Consider the following 16,330-nt stretch of genomic DNA (forward strand, 5'->3'; position numbering starts at 1 on the left):
CAGATTGTAAATAAGAACTAATGGATTCTGTCTCAGTCTTTCTATTTTTTCCTAATCTTTTTTTTTTCCGTTTACTTGGTCTGTTAAGATGCTGTTGTCAGAGTGAAACTGTAGGCCGCTAATGCATCCACTCGAAGTGAAATAGTCCTTCCTGCTGTTAGCCTGCCGAACCCGCAGACCACTTCTGTTATTAACAGCTGTTACTGTTTCACATACCTGGTATTTTGCCCTCATTTTCATTTGTCTCCATTTTCCGTTTCCCTTTTTTTTTGTTGCCTGAACACCCCCGTTGTTTGAAGATGCAACAGTCTTCCGTTGTATGTTGTCAGGATCACAACTATGGCGCGCCCCCTCCCCCTACCCCACCCGCCTCTCCGCTTTCCCAAACCATCATTCCCCGCATGGACCTCAACGGCATGGTCCGCAGCTCCCATTACCACGAACCCCGGGCCGAGCACTCCGCCGACAGCGACAGTTCCTCCGAGGAGGACGTGGCAGTGAGCAGCTGGTGCCGCTGCAGCCCCACGCCAGACGGCGTGCACCTCAAATGCACCTGCAGGTTAGCGCCCGGTCCGGCTGCCGGGACCGGCAGGCTCAGGCCCAAACGCAGCCGCACGTTTTCCCCAAAAAGCTTTTGCCCTGTGCTGACCCACTGTCTTTGCAGGGAGCTGGACAGGAGGAAAGGAGTAGAGGGCGCCCACAGAAAGCAAGAGAATGTTTCAGGTACACTTCGAGTGGTCGGCCTGGTAACAACCCTTTATGTGAAGGGGTGGTGTGCATAAGACTGACATCACCCTGACAGGAACGTGATGTAACACCTGTTATAAACATGAAGGGATGTTGATGAATGTTTATTATTGTTGTCAAGAAGTGTCATTTGGTAAGTAAAGTTGATTTAAAAGGGTCAACTTTGGATATTTCTGTGAATAATGACACTTTTAAAGCAAAGTTGCATAAATGTTTCATTAAATGTGCATTAAAAGTGTCATCTTTGCATTATTCTGTAAGTAACGACACTTTTGAAGCAAAGTTGCATTAAAAGTTAATTAAAAGTGTCATTATTTACTGAATGACACATCATGAAAACAGTCAATCATTCATGAAGACTCATGTTTATGACAGCTGTCATGTCAGTCTTATTCACATCCCTTCAAATAAAGTTTTACTGTTGGCGGTATTCAAAACATTTTCAAACGTGTGTGCAAAAAAAATAAACTATTTTTTTCTTTTTTTTCAGCTGGAGAGAGCAGTGTGACAGAAAGTGGTGATGAAGAGGTTTCTCCCTCCACCGTCTCCTACACGGCCACCCAGCACACCCCCACCAGCATCAAACTGACCGTCAACCGGGTCAAGAGGAGCAAATCCAAGAAAAGGAAGAAAAGCACGGAGCGAGGCCGCGGAACGCCCAAGCCAAAGAAAGTCAAGGTGGGTGCGAGTGCGCGTGTGTGTGTGCGCGCACGTGTGTGTGAAAGCTGTAGCCTGTGACGAGGTCACAGCGGATCCTGCTGCCCGCATTCCGTCACCGGACAGCAGCTGTTTACAGGCTTTTTAGACGGCATATCTAAGATGTATTAAACACATGATGTATTGTGTTTAATACATCATGCAAAACAATACAGCATAATGTTGATTACATGTACGAAATCATACAAATAAAGCAAAAACATGACAATAAAAAATAAAGGCTACATACATGTATATTTTGTAGCATTGTCTGGAAAAGTTGAGGAACCTCTGGTTTAGGGGACTGAAAACAAGGACACACCACACTTTTCAGACTTTTATTGATTGTTTATTTTTTTTCCCTCCCACTTTGCAATTAACAACGACTCTGTTGGTCCATCGCATGAAGTCATAAATAAAATCTAGTCAATTGGTTTCATCAGGGCAGCATTAGAAGCCTGGTTTGTTTCCTCTTGTTTCTAACTGTTGCCGCCTCGGCTTCTCGTCTCCAGGCTTTCAGACAGGGTTCCAGGAAATCCATGAGGATGAAGGTGAGCGTTGCATCCGTCCTACACGTCCCGCTTATCCCTCCTGTGCAGCTGGAAGCTCCTGGTCATGTCCACCCCCCTCCCTGTTTGCTCTCTCGCAGAACTCCACGTCCGAGGCCAGCGTGCTGGACGAGAACACGGCCGAGGGCTGGGAGAGCCGCATCCGCCAGTGGACAGACCAGTATGAGGAGGCCCTCTCCAACCAGTACAGCGCCGACATCCAGACGCTGCTGGAGCTGCACCGCTCCGCCTGCGCCTCCGTCTCCAAGGCCGAGAGCGGCGCCTCCACGCCGCCCTCCGACACGCAGACGCAGGCGTGCGTGAACGGCCTGGACACCATCAATCGCACGGAGCTGGCCTGCAACAACACGGTGCTGGGCTCCCAGATGCAGGTCCGCTCACGCCCTGCTCCTGTGCCCCCTGCTGGAGGGAAGAAGGGGGGCACGCGAGAGTTTGGCGAAAATGCTGCAGCTCTACTCTGTTTTGTGTTGCAGCTCCAGCTGGGGCGGGTCACCCGGGTCCAGAAACACAGGAAGATCCTGCGAGCGGCCAGGAACCTGGAGGCGGACACGCTCATCATCGAGTACCGGGGGAAGGTCATGCTCCGGCAGCAGTTTGAAGTCAACGGGCATTTCTTTAAAAAGTGAGCTGTCGCCAGCCTGTCGCAGCTGTTCTCTGCCGCCGCGGTGCGTTTTGCTCTCACTGACCCTTGTCGTCCTCCAGGCCTTACCCCTTCGTCTTGTTCTACTCCAAATTCAACGACGTGGAGATGTGCGTTGACGCGAGGACGTTCGGAAACGACGCACGCTTCATCAGGAGGTCCTGCACCCCGAACGCTGAGGTCAGCCTGTTCCCTTGCTTTTTTTTTGTTTTTGTTTTTTTTTTTCATATTAAACCTTTTATTCAAAAGCGAGAATGCGTTTTCTCTCCCTCCAAGGTCAGACACATGATTGCCGAGGGGATGATCCACCTTTGCATCTACGCCATCAGCCCGATTGCTAAGGACACGGAGGTCACCATTGGCTTTGACTACGAGTACAGCAGCTGGTGAGTCCTGCTCATCACCGGTCGCCACGATCGCGACTGGGCGTTTGTAACCCACTCTCCTGATCACCCTGCAGCAACTATAAGGTGGACTGCGCCTGCCATAAAGGCAACCAGAACTGCCCTGTGCAGAAGCACAACCTGAGCCCCATGGAGAGCTTCCTGAACCCCACTGCTCTCGCTCTTCCCTCTCCTGCTGTTGGCACGGAGACGCGGCGCAGGAAAGCCCAGAGGAAGGAGCTGGAGAGCTGCCTGGCCAGCAATGGCACGCTGACCCCAGACCAGCAGCCAGAGGGCAGGGACCTGCAGGGAGTCAGCGACACCGAGGTGGGCTTTTAGCTCCGGCTCTACGTCTGGATCACCAAGTGAAGTAGAAGTGTCAAGGAGTAAATGCGTTGATGTGTGTTCATGTGTTGCTGTAGGAGAAAACGCTGACTGAGGTCAAACCAGAAGACGGAGAAGTGGATGAAAATGGGATCGGCTGTAGTAAAAGAGTACGAGATTTTCATCTATTTTCCCGACATTTCTGCTTCATCTGCGTATTTTCCCCAGAAAACCTTCTTAACCCGGTAATGTGAGCAGCCCACTAGTGGCCCAATGTGTTTTCTTTTTAAGTCACCAAAATTTAGAGGTGCAGGCATCATAATTTGGAAATAATGGCGTGAGGCCGAAGGGCAGGTGAAGGGACGACGCAATTGGTGCGGACCCCTCCCACCCAGTTCACTGTGTCAACTATTAAACTAGCTTAATCCATCTTTACTGTCACTGCTACCTAAACAAGCATTGCTTAGCCCAGGCCAGCTCTTAAACTGTTTCCAAAGCTGGATTGCTTGGTTCTGAATGCTGCTTCTCTCTACCTGAAGGCTCCAACCAGGCGAAGAGTGACGGGAGCTGAAGTGAAGGACGAGGTGGGGGACACTGAGGACAGGACGGGAAACCCTCCGGAGACACCTTCTGTCCCACACAGCTCTGGAGTGGGAGTCAGCACACGCCGGACCACCTACTTCACGGTGAGACCAAAGATGCAGCCAGTGTCTGAATCCCGTCAGGCGCAATCGTTGTGGCGACAGGTTCAACATGTTGTTTTTCCACCTTCCCTCATAGGAGAACCCTCCTGGTGAGGACAAGCCACCAGCAGCCACCCTCCCCGCCCTGCCTGCTCCTCCCAAGCCCACCAGGCCCGCCAAGCCCCGGCCCAAGAGCCGGATTTCTCGCTACCGCTCGAGCTCGTCGCAGCGCGCTCGGCGCCAACGCCAGGCCCTGGCCCAGCAGCAGGCAGCGGCGGCCGCTGCGGCAGCAGCGATGTCCTCTGCGCAGGCGGTGGCCGACCAGGGGGCCGCTCTGCACGATGAAGGGTCTCAGTGCCAACACGGGGCCGAACACAGCCATGGAGACGGTGGTCAGGGAGCTCATCTCCTGGACGGAGACGCCCAGGGTCCCAACAGCATACACAAAGGCAGTGTGCGCTACCCCAAGACAAAGAAGGTGAGGCTACGCTAGCATGACGCTTATCAGAACCACTCAGACCTTTCTGTCACAGCATTTCAGTTCTTCTCTGCCTGATCAGCTAAGCAGTCATTTGTCTCTCATCAGTACCTCGTCACGGAGTGGTTGAACGACAAAGTCCCTGGAGGGGAGAAGCTCCAGCAGGAGGTGCCTGTTGAGCGGCCCCTGCGGATAACCACAGACCCCACAGTGTTGGCCACCACCCTCAACATGCTGCCGGGCCTGTCCCACTCATCACTCATCTGCACAGCCCCCAGACACTACGTCCGATTCGGCTCCCCGTTCACCCCCGAGAGGCGCCGACCCCGACCGCTGCAGATGGATGGCACCTATGGCTGCTACAAAAAGGTCAGACAATCCTATAAACATACGGCTAGCAGTGCAGGGAGCTCACCTACAGGTTGCTTAGCTTCAGTTATTACAGCTGGAAACTAGAGATCGGGCCAGAAATCGGGGTGTGGTGATGAACCTTTGAAAATGTGAAATGTCTGAAATCATTGTTTTTGCTTTTTTATGTTTCCAGTTTATCACAGTGTCTTTAGAAAGTGTTCATTGGACTGTATTGAGTTCATGTACCTGCCTCTGGCCTTCTCCTCCTCGTCCCGTTGTTTAAATCAGTAGCTGACCACATCACACACACCATCCCATCTCGATCAGTCTCTGTTCCGCTTCATATTTGTAAAACTAGAAGTTGACATATTCTGTCGCCTTGCAGAGATGGATCAAACAGGTGGAGGATGAAAGCTGTTCCAACAGCGTGGAGGACGGAACGGAGTCCACCTCCTCCCAGCAGAGCTCCAGCAGCCGCTCCACCCCCAACCCGCTCTGCAGCGGTAGGTCACAGCCGCCTCTCAACTCCCACACCCACTTCTTCTTGTGGAGCTACGAACATGAACCATGTGTGTATGTCGTCCTGTTTCTTTAAATCAGATGTCGGTGCACCGTTTAAAAAGCGGCATCACAAGTACGCAGCTGAGACCATGCCAGCGTCCTCGGACCACCTGCTTCGCCCGCTTTCACCGATCACGCCGCCACTTCCTGAAGACTCTCTCCACCCGCTGCTCCACCCACCGTGTGGCTCTGTGCTGCCCAACGGCCTGGTCTACTCCCCGATGCCCTCACAACCCACAAGCCGCTGCAACACACCGCTTCAGTTTGAAGTAAGAGTCCCAACAGCCCAGAGCATCTTTCAAGGCTCGTCGGCCATCTTGTAGCGAACAATTCATCTGAGCCTCTTTGTGTCTCTCTTGTGATGGTTACAGTAACTTCATCCAAACTAGAGTCATAGAAATCTGCGGTAATACTTTTTACTGGGCTTCCTCCCAAGAGTGGTTAATATTTCTATGAGGAGGAGTGGTCAGGGGCGCTGCCAGGAATCTTGGGCCCCCTGACAATAAATTTGTTTGGGGCCCCCCGCTCAGCTGCTGTTACAATTTTTTGAGTTTATTTGACCCATAAAAAGCGTCACAATTTTAAAGGGTTGCATCTGCCTTGCTTTCTTTGATTCAATACTGATAATTGGCACAATATTTGCTGCTCATTAATTTAACATCCAACAGTCCACATCCAGTATGCAAGTAGGTTGCTTAAATGTTTTCTATTAGATTTAGATACTGAAATGTCTCTCCCCATGAGCAACAGTCAAAAGCAACGTACAACTACACATAAAGCAATCCAGACTTCTCAAAAATGTTATGTAGTTGCATTTTATTCAAGCTGCAGTACATAACTTTAATACAAAATATGTTTTCTCCTTATTTGTTAAAGCTGTCACCATGTAGCAGTTTGTTATGAGACAGATAATCAGTGAAAACAATCAATCTCCTCCATCTCCTTCCTGAATTACTATTACTGGTTAAAGTAATGCAACGTTCTGAACAAAACAACCAATCAGAACTAGTAGGACGATCTTAACGCTGTCAATTAGCCTCATTCACTCACTGCTAAATGTGCTAATGGTGGAGAAACAACTTATCATTACAAGAAACCGTTTATCTGCCGTCATTGGTAGCTATGCTAACTAAACTGAGCATTCACAGTTTGAATCTGCATAGCTCTGTGCTATGCTAGCTGCAGCATCGAGGGGGAGGAAGGATGAGCAGCACCACTTGAGATTGTGATTGACAGCACTAAAACTCTCCTGCCTCTGACTGGTTGTTTCTAGCACTGGGAGAAGGCAGAGGAAATAGATTTTTTACAGATTACCTCTCATACCATACAGTCACAACACAATGACAGTTTTAAAAAATATGTGAAAAAAATATTGATTAAAAAAAGTGACATAGTGCAGCTTTAATTTCACTCAGGAGAGGACGGGTCAAGAGAGACGTGGGTTAGAGCTCCTGCAGACTGACTCATCTGTTGTTAAGTGGCAAAAGGTACAAGGCACAAGTTAAATATATGAATATGTTGGTAATTTTTTCCTTAATTCATTAAATGCTAGTGAAAAGGAGGAAAACAGTATTCTAGCTAAGTTAACTATGCTAAATGGTTGATAATTTCACACAGTCTACCCACCTCTCTTGGAGAAAAACTGGGTTATAAATGAACACTCTTGCCTTTTTTCTCTCTCTCCCTCTCTCTATTTTGTTTTTGAAAACCTAATTTTAGAACTTTTATTAGCAGCATAGTAACTGCCACAATTGTTTGTGTTTCCTACTGTCTGCTGCTAACGGCGTAATTCTCAAGCGATCCAAGCAGGAACGAACCATTTAACGCAGATAGGGGGGTTCAGGGAAAATATAGATGTGTGTTTTTTTTATCTGGGAGTGGGAACATAAAATTTCTACTGCTAAAACAAACTTTGAAAATACAATATGATTAATTTTGTAATTGACAGGGCCCCAGTTTTTTTTATTTTATTTCTATGAACAAAAAATAAATATATTGTGGAGGGCCCCCTGTTGGTCAGGCGGCCCTCCACAAAAGAATTGTCATTACTTTTCCCCCCTATACCGCGCCCCTGGGAGTGGTGATGTCACGCGGAGTGTGTGAGAGAGCTTTGAATCTTCTTCCCTCAGTAACGGCTTCCACAGTGAAGAGTTATTTGCTGCGGTGCATTCAGAAAGATTGGATTGTTGTTTTTGCAACTGGCCAGTCAGAAGTGAGGGTTGATGAAGCTGTAGATGGGTAGATGGCAGGAACGGAGGATTTGTCAATGCATCACTGGGTGTCCTTAGGATGCAGATCAGTGTGTTGTGCTCATCACATTAAATTAACATCTCATCCAGAATGAGCAGGAATGCTAAAGAGTTTTGTTGGATCTTGTTTTAATGTAGCCTTTCTCTTTGACTGTAGGACATATCGTCCTCTGAGGCATCGCCTGTACACCGGCCTGAGTCCATCTCTCCAGAAGTATGTCCACATTTCTTAACTCCAAACAAAACAGCTGATTCAGTTCTTCATCTTTTAATCACCGTTCTCCTCTATGTCTCCTCTTTGTCTTTTGTCTCCTCTATTTCCACTCTACGTCTCCTCTTCATCTTCTCCACGTCTCCTCTTCATCTTCTCTTCATCTCACCTACGTCTCATCTCCTCCTCAGCCGTCTCTTCAGGCCGACTTTGACGCTTCTCGACCTCCGTTTCTGGACCTGTCCCTCCCGTCCAGCCTGGAGAGTCCCAGGGCTGTGACCTCTGACGACTTTCCTGGGGTCGCTTCAGGCCAAGACTCCCAAGGCCAGTCATCCGCGGGCGGCGTCCCGCTGAACCTGCTGTCATGCTCTTCCTTGGACTCCAAAAGCAGGGAGAAGGCCTTAAGGACAGAGTTCAACCTCATTTACACCTGCTCCCCCCTCAACGCAAACCTGGGGAATCCCCTGAGCACAGAGCGCCATCATTCCCAGGTGGACGGAGCTTTCTCTCCCGCAGATTCCTTCCACAGTTCGCTCAGTGGACAGGGCCTGGTCGGAGACATGGGCTCCGGCTCGCTGTCTCCTTTTGGGGAGAGCCATTACGGAGCGGCCTACCCAGACAGGAGCACTTCGCCTCACACCAGCAACCCCCCGCAGAAAAAGAAGGCAAGTCCTCCACACCTCAGTGATGGGAGCTGCAGATGTTTAGAGCTTTTGTCGTTAAATGTTTTAGACGTCATGAGCTGTTCCCACCAGGCTCACCAGTTTAAGTGGCTTTTTCTTGCTGAAGGAACTTCTGTCCGTTCAGACGGAACCTTTTCTAGTTACATGTGTGTATCTGAATCTCTTTAGATCTGCCCTTCCTCCCTCTTCCTCCTCTTCCTCCTCCTCCTTCCTCAGCCACCCCTCACCCAGATGCTCCTTGAAACTCTTTGCCAAGTCTCTCTTCCGCTTTTCTTCCAAGGCAGAGGGCCAACCAGCATACCATTAGTCTGCTGACAGGACAGGCAGAATACCAGCCTATAGCTGTAAGAAGTGAAAACAAGCCAGTACATAATATGGTGAATATGCTCCCTACAACTACATCTTTAGAAGTGTGCATGTAAATATTGTTTGTTTTTTTTTTGCATCTGCATACAGCACCCCCCCATGCTCTGACCGCTTTGCCCTGCCCCTCTTCCAAACATTCAGCTATGAGCCTCCAGCTTCCCAACAACTTCAGAGTTCTCAATCCATCTCTGTCCAACCCATCTACATGTGGAGACGTTCATCCATTGACACCAGGCCAATGGTTCATGGATTGTCAGAATGGTGTCAGAGTGAGGCTGGTGTGTGCTTGCTCCATAACAACCATGGCTCTTTCTCAGCTGTAGCTACCGTATCAAACGGCATCGCTGTGGCCGAGTGGTCACGCGGCATGAGCCCTGCCAGTGACGCTACCACTTGGTTCAGATCATCTCTGGTTGAAATCAAACCAACCAGGAACAATCTTGAGCTGATGACGTAGTTCAGTCACAGATGGCTAAATATTCTAGAGGTCACGATTTACCTCAGTAGATCATTTCTTCCAAAATTCTTTCTGCAGCATGTCATTTTGTATCACCAGCTGTAGCCTTTAAAGATTATAATCAATATCAACCACATTGTTTCATGTTTTATGAGCTTAAAACCAGAAACCTCCATGTGTTTTATTGGGATTTTATGAGACAGACCACAGCCAGTGTTGAGTGGGATGAAAAAGATACTGGAATTCAACAAAATTGTGTTGCATTTATATTTGTGATGTCAATCGATTTTTAAAAAAATGTAATCTGATTAATCACTGTGCCTAACTTTGCAGGCTTAAAATATAAATATGCAGGCAGTTATGAAGCTCTTCCTGTCACACTCCAACCAATTAAAATGCAAGCAATTTTTTTTTTTCTTTTTTGCAGTAGCAGTAGAGGGGTAATGTAGTCTCCCGGTACGTAACAGCACTACACACATCTTGTTCAGGGGACAACTGACAGATAAGATGCATTTTCTTTTCTAGTTTTTGGACGCCTCACCCCTTTCTGATACTGCCCTGGGCAACTGCCCATAAATCCCACATCAAAAACTGCCACTGTATGCACGTTGTCAAAAAAATTTTATTGTCTCAAACCAAGCAGATTGGCATTTTTCCATGTTTTTATATTCAGGAAGGTTTAAATGAGGTCGTTCTGTTTTATACATTAATTTAGAAAGCTCCCTCTCCATTTACTTCCTATATGCGATGAGGCGGCAGTCGCTCGTCACTCCCGCACGATGCTGTGAACTAGGCAACCACTTGAGGCGTTGAGGTCAAAATAGGCAGTCTGAATAATCTGCATTATGTAATATTAAAGCATTAAAATGTTCTGATTAATCGCATCCGTTAACATTGACTGTCCTAATTTCTATATATATTTGTATTCTGCCCCATTTACTCTGTTGCCCCTAAATAAAGTCCAGTGCATGAGAAGTCACCCGAGTCGTAAACAGGTTCCATCCAAGTATAAACTACTGTGTTTTATAAAGGCCTCAGAGGTTCTTTAGACAACAAAGAACCCAGCAGCAGGTCAGGGGTCAAGTTTAAAGCAGGATTAGGTTCTTCATCAACATCCTAGTGCTCTGATCATCCATCATCAAGGCATAGAAAGAGAACAGACGTGGACATCCACCCGGACTGACAGGAGAACATTAATCAGAGCTGCAGCCAAGAGGCCCACATCTCTGGATGAGCTGCAGAGATCCACAGGCCTCGCAGCCAACACACAGTACAACGCGTAGAAGAAGGCCAAAATGCAAACAAAAGGTTGCATAACTTAGAACCAGCTCTGCACTACCCACACTAAAACTTCCCAATGTGAGACATGGCGGTGCTAGCATCATGCTGTGGGAAGCATATTTGTGTTAAGAGTCCAGAGCAAAATCCATTTAACAGGCAGACAGGAAGAGGGTTCCTCATTATTTCAGCAACAGCCCATCTTTTGCTGTGGCCTCATGTAGGACGAAAACATAAAAAATTTAAAATTTGTTGTTTGCTCTTGAACCTCACTGGTCTTAGATAGCCGCTTGTCTGTATAAACTGTGTAAAGTCACTTAACACCGAAAACTGTTCGTAACCAAAAAACGATAGTAAAGCAAAGACTGAAACCCAGAGCAATAAACGCATCACAAGGTGGCGTTAGGCCACTAGTGTCCCTGGCCTGCTCTAGAATCACTGCCAACAATAGCTGAGCACACAAAAGTAAAGGCTTGTACTGTAAATGTAACATCCAGTAGGAACCACACCAGAGGAACTCGGCAGTCAGCAGGAGTATTCAGGCTGCTTCCAGGAACACACACATTAGACAACAGGACCACCAGTGGCTGGTTTAATAAAAAACAGTTTGGGCCACATTACAGAGGACCCTAGAACCGCCCGTAATGCTGGCCCTACAGTGGACTCAACAGTGGGCTCTTCATTGGACCCTAGAGTTGGCTGTAGAGTGGACTCTATAGTTGATCTTACAGTGCACTGTACAGTGGCCAAGAGTACAGAGTACAGTAAGTTCAACAGGAGGCTCTACCATTGACCCTACTGTGGGACCTACAGTTGGTTGTACAGTGGGCCATAGAGTGGACAATGGAGCTTGCTATACAGCAGGCTCCACAGTAGAGTGTTTCCTAGCAACTAGTCAGTCTCAGTGCCTGCATGCCAAATCCTAAGGGTGTCCCGACATACTTCATCCGAGCTGCCAAAATCGGTTCTCTGATGTGGACGTGTGATGAAAATTGTTTTGTTTGCAGAGAGGCATCCACCTGCTGAACTCCAGGCCCTGGTCCAACTTTTTCTGTTCAAAATGTTATCTGATTGGTCAGAAGTTAATTGCTTTTCTTTATGCAGAAATGCGCTCAGACGGATGAAGAATGTTGGTGGGTCTGGTATCTGGAAGCAGAGTGGGAGCTTTTGCATCCCTTATAGCAAGATTGTGATTCAAAATAATAAAAACAGTCCCGCTACTGATGCTGTGCGAGGAGTTGAGGCTTACTAAACACTTTTGCAACTGACGAGAGCATAATGGCTGCTGTTAGTGCTCTGTGGTGACTCTTGACTTCCACTACTCCTGCTCAGCCTTCGCTGGTTCTTTCTCGATGCATAAGATTCAACTTCAGACAAGAGCCATCCATGTCAGTGTCTGACCATCCCACTCGCTCCTGATCCTCTCGTTTGTTTGTCGTGTTTGCTGATGACATCCAGTTAGGATGAGTCTTCTCATTGTAAAGGTGTGTGCGTGCCTGAACCCCCTTGTGAACGTTGACATGTGTGTTTTTTGTGGATTTTTTGAGCGTGGTTGCATCATACCGTGGTGCGTCTCATGTTGCTTGCGTTCTGAGCCGAGGGGTGGTGATGTCCAGTCGTTCAGAAACCGAGCGAGAGCAGGGGCGCCCAGTGGATCCCGACGGTCATGAAACAGGGTTTGAAAACCTTTCTCTCAGACTGGAACCCTGAGCTGTGCTGCATGTGGCCTGTCATCACTCAACATCGCAGTCTGGGTGAATCATGGGATGGATTTTGGCGGCCTGGCATCAAACACAGCAATGAGGGCTGATGTAACAGCTGCAAGTGTTGACGAGAGCGCCCTACTTCCCTCTGCCGCTCAGGTGTCTCTGCTGGAGTACCGGAAGAGGAAGCAAGGCGGTAGCAGCAACAGAGCAGGTGAACCAGTAGCCAGGAACATCGCCCCCACCCAGCTGGACTCCTACTGCAGCAAGGAACCCCACCCGGCCCACTCCTACCAGCAGATGCAGCCCCCTTCCTCCCCACACTCCACAGCTCTGGTCCCACACCTGGAGGAGGTCAGCCCACCGGACCACCACAGGGCGCCGCTCAAGCCCAGGCGGCAGGAGTGCAGCAACCAGTGGTGAGGGTGGCTCCACCTCCTGTTTCTCTCTGGTCAGTGCTGATAAAATTCCCCCCTCTGACAACTCCCTGTTCCTCCATAGGATGGTCCCCACCACGGTGGAGCGCCTGAGGGAGGGCCAGCGCGTGCTGAGAAGCATCAAGATGGATCGGGTCTACAGACGGAGTGACGGCTCAGCAGATGCAGAGCCAGGTGTGGCGGCAGTTTCGGGGTTCAGGTCAGTGGAAGAAATGAACCGGACGGGGCCGTGATGCTCCTGTCTCTGTCTCCAGATGCGGAACGATACGAGCGAAGAGGAGGAGCTCTGGCTCCTTCCACCAAGAGCCCCCACAGATACAGCCCCCCCCTCTACGCACAGCAGGTAGGACCAGCAGCAGCACTCACCAAAATGATTTGTTGGTTTAAATTCCTTATTCACCTCAGTTAGATTTGAACAAGTAGATGTCCTTCGATGAGTGGAAAGTCAAAGTTCCTAATTCCGAAGTATTCACGCTCCTGGAAGATTGAAATTTGAAATGATTTTCATTCTAACAAGATTTTAATTTTCTTATCTTTCAAATGACAATAAAACAATGCGAATATTGTGTGTATTATGAAGAAACAGCAGGTGGGAAACCCTCTCACCAACCAGTAGGAGCATCTGCTGCCATTAGAGGCCTTTCCTGGCTGCAAAGCAGCTTTTTGGTTTTTCCACTGATAACATGCAGTCTTCTGTCCTCTGTCCTCCATCCAGTCAGCAGAAGTCCTCCCAGAGACAGACGGCCCATCCTTCACCCATCCCACAGCCAGTTCTCCGTTCCAGAGCTCCTCCACCCAGAGCTTCTACCCTCGCTTCTCCTCCTCCCACCCGGGGCCGTCCCAGGATCCCCAGAGCTCCTACTGCAGTCCCCCCCCTACACAGCCCGCCAGCGATGGACCCCCCAGCTACAGCAGCAGCCACCTAAAGACAGGCTTCCTCGGCAGCAGCAGTTTGTTGGAGGGGGCCGCTCCAGGCCCACGGACCCAGGGACAGACTAAGGTAGACGTGGGCCCTCAGGCTTCCAGAGGGGGTCAACAACAGGCGGCTGTCAGCCTGAAGATGAACAGCCCGGGGCAGGCGGGGCAGCCGGCTGGCTCCAGGCTAGCAGGACCCTCCCCACACTACCCCCAGCAGTTCCAGCACCCCCCCCACCAGGGGCCTGGAGTAAGGACGCAGTCAGGAAGCTTCTAGGACCTTCTTCAGCTGTGTGTGTGCGTGTGTGTGAAGCTAAAGGCCCCCTGGGGGTTCAGGGAGCTGGAGGGGCCACATGTACAGACCTGAGAGGAGCCAGCCAGGACTCTGGACAGATTCCTCCTTTTCCTGTTTTCTGTTTTTTTTTTTTTCTTTTCTTTATTTTCAGGAAAAGAACTTGATAGCAGCGTGCTCATAGATAAACCTCTGGCTCCTGGACGTCAGGACGGAGGGAGACGGGAAGCAAGCAGCCTGGAAAACACGGGAAACCGGATTGAAAACTCCCGATTATCCCAGAACTTTCCTACTGTTCTTCTTCTTTGGCAAAAAAGGAAAAAAATTCCACATCGATGTCTGCACAGAATGCTAAGTTAGCCTTCCTGTTGTCATGGTTACCAGGTTGGTCAGATGCTGACATGCGTATTTGGCGAAAACCGATAGATGTTTCGTTTTCTTCTTGTTTTACTCAGAGGAGGGGGGGTGATGACAGGCAGATGGGGGCGGGGCGTTCTCCAGGATCATTCCAGAAGCGTTCTTCATCATGTGAGCGGTGTTGTGCTGGGAACTCCGCTCCTACATCCAGCTGCAGTCCTCCATCTCCATCCTCTCCCTCCTTCCTTCCCCCTCATTCATGGTGCTGCCAACCTTTTTTCCTCCCATCAACATCTGATCTGGTTGGGCCCACCACCACCGGATCAGCTCCCCATCTGTCTGGAGTCATCCCGTTCAGGAGCAAAGGGATCAGGGTTGCAGACACGCCTGGATTTGTCCGACCAATCTTTGCATTCCATGTGACAGAGAGCAGAGTGAGTTCACTGCCAGAGGAGATGGAGCTGCTGCTGACGGTGACGGTGGCAGCTGCTGTGGCAGCTGCTGTGGCAGCTGCGGCTGCAGCGGTGGTGACCGCTGCAGCTGCACTTCCTGTGGGGTTCTCTCTCGCTCGCTCTCTGTCTGCTGCTTTATTTGTTCCCTTTTTTTTCTCTCTATTCTTAAACAACTGACGTGTAAAAAGACACGGTTTTCTGCAGCGCTCAGACTGAGGTGGAGGAGACCTGTGAATCCCCCCCATCCCCCCCACTCTCTTTATGTGACTGGAGTTCAGGGCCCGAAGTGGTCGTGGGTTGTGGGGTGGGGGAACTGTATTTGTGGGAAAGACTTGAATGACTGAGGAAAGGAGTAACCCCCCCACGCCCCTCTCCACCCACCGCCCCACCCACTGGCCACTACAACCCCTTCCCTCCCTAACTCCTCCCCCCCACCAGATTCCATGAATGTGTGACAGAACAGCAACATGAACGTTGCTAGCTAACACGAAGCAGCACCTTAAAAACACATCCACCCTGAAAGCACCCAGCAGCAGGACTCTGTGTGTGATTCTGTGTACCTGTATAGAGAGAATGTGATAGAGCTGTATGGAGAGAGGATCTAGTACACTGAATTCCCGGTGTGGTGTCAGTAGTCTGACTGAGCAGCTTGGGTCAGACGCTTTGGAGATCTGACTCCCTGGGTTCCTTCAGACGCCACTTTCTTTCTCCTGTTGTTTTTCTAAGAAGTTTTCTGTTGTTTTTCTTCTTTTTTTTCACAGATCATAGTAGAAACTATTTCAATTGTTCTCTAAGAGATTTAAGAAGCAACAGATGTAATGCATTTTGATAATAAAATAATCATAACAGCAAAGTATTTTAGAACCCACCCTTGTCATTGTCATGTTTAGGTGGTTATCTCATATTCCACAGCTTTGTAAGCTATCAACTTATTTTCCTTTCTAGTACACAAACTAAAAAAAAAACTTCTTAAAATTAAAACATAATTAAAAGTAGATCAAAGAACATATCTGGTGTCAAAGGGATGATTCCCATTGTTTTAAAGAGGTTCTGATAAAAGAATTTAGTCAGTTATTTTACCAGCAGTCGATGGACAGTGAGTGTTTACATGGGAAATTAAGTTAGCTGGAAGGATTTTCACTCTTCTGTTAGTTGTTCACTCAGATTCCATTGTCAGTAGGGCTACACCGATTACAGTTTTCTGGACGATCGCCAATTACAGATATTTAAAAAGCCTTTCCTGCCAATACCATTTTTTTGTCTTAAATATGGCTAAATATAGCAAGAAAGTTGATGAGTTGGTAACAGTTGGGTGACTACTGTCAGCTGCAATCATGCAGATATGGCCTGGTGGGCCATATCTGTCTTATCGCATTGTCAGCGATAAGACAGATCGTCCTGTCTTATCGCTGACATCGAGGACAGTGGTTGATTTTTAGACCTTTGCTGAGGTTTATGAGATCGGCTTCATGCGTAAGTATCGGCCAATCACATCTCT

The 16,330-nt window shown here is 48.8% G+C and overlaps 1 protein-coding gene across 9 annotated transcripts in view; it reads left to right on the top strand.

Moving 5' to 3' along the window:
- setd5 (SET domain containing 5) overlaps nucleotides 1-15,688 on the top strand; it is a 35,837-nt gene extending 20,149 nt beyond the window's left edge. For 4 of the 9 annotated variants that reach the window (XM_008410402.3, XM_008410399.3, XM_008410397.3 and 1 more), the window contains 22 exons: nucleotides 300-559; nucleotides 665-723; nucleotides 1,238-1,425; nucleotides 1,956-1,994; nucleotides 2,093-2,383; nucleotides 2,486-2,634; nucleotides 2,715-2,832; nucleotides 2,929-3,038; nucleotides 3,113-3,362; nucleotides 3,458-3,529; nucleotides 3,899-4,045; nucleotides 4,140-4,520; nucleotides 4,629-4,889; nucleotides 5,257-5,374; nucleotides 5,472-5,701; nucleotides 7,839-7,895; nucleotides 8,084-8,557; nucleotides 8,860-8,952; nucleotides 12,539-12,798; nucleotides 12,881-12,990; nucleotides 13,071-13,159; nucleotides 13,532-15,688. In XM_008410402.3, coding sequence (XP_008408624.2) covers nucleotides 300-559; nucleotides 665-723; nucleotides 1,238-1,425; nucleotides 1,956-1,994; nucleotides 2,093-2,383; nucleotides 2,486-2,634; nucleotides 2,715-2,832; nucleotides 2,929-3,038; nucleotides 3,113-3,362; nucleotides 3,458-3,529; nucleotides 3,899-4,045; nucleotides 4,140-4,520; nucleotides 4,629-4,889; nucleotides 5,257-5,374; nucleotides 5,472-5,701; nucleotides 7,839-7,895; nucleotides 8,084-8,557; nucleotides 8,860-8,952; nucleotides 12,539-12,798; nucleotides 12,881-12,990; nucleotides 13,071-13,159; nucleotides 13,532-14,008 — 4,233 coding nt within the window. In that variant the 3' untranslated portion in view covers nucleotides 14,009-15,688. Of the gene's footprint in view, nucleotides 1-102; nucleotides 220-299; nucleotides 560-664; nucleotides 724-1,237; nucleotides 1,426-1,955; nucleotides 1,995-2,092; nucleotides 2,384-2,485; nucleotides 2,635-2,714; nucleotides 2,833-2,928; nucleotides 3,039-3,112; nucleotides 3,363-3,457; nucleotides 3,530-3,898; nucleotides 4,046-4,139; nucleotides 4,521-4,628; nucleotides 4,890-5,256; nucleotides 5,375-5,471; nucleotides 5,702-7,838; nucleotides 7,896-8,083; nucleotides 8,558-8,859; nucleotides 8,953-12,538; nucleotides 12,799-12,880; nucleotides 12,991-13,070; nucleotides 13,160-13,531 lie in introns of those variants that run through there. The other 5 variants (XM_008410400.3, XM_008410398.3, XM_008410403.3 and 2 more) reach the window with 4 other exon arrangements.
- Nucleotides 15,689-16,330: the final 642 nt, after the last annotated feature.

This window comes from Poecilia reticulata, chromosome 5 (genome assembly GCF_904066995.2).
Source record: "Poecilia reticulata chromosome 5, P_reticulata-male-v2, whole genome shotgun sequence".
Taxonomy (NCBI): Eukaryota; Metazoa; Chordata; class Actinopteri; order Cyprinodontiformes; family Poeciliidae; genus Poecilia; species Poecilia reticulata.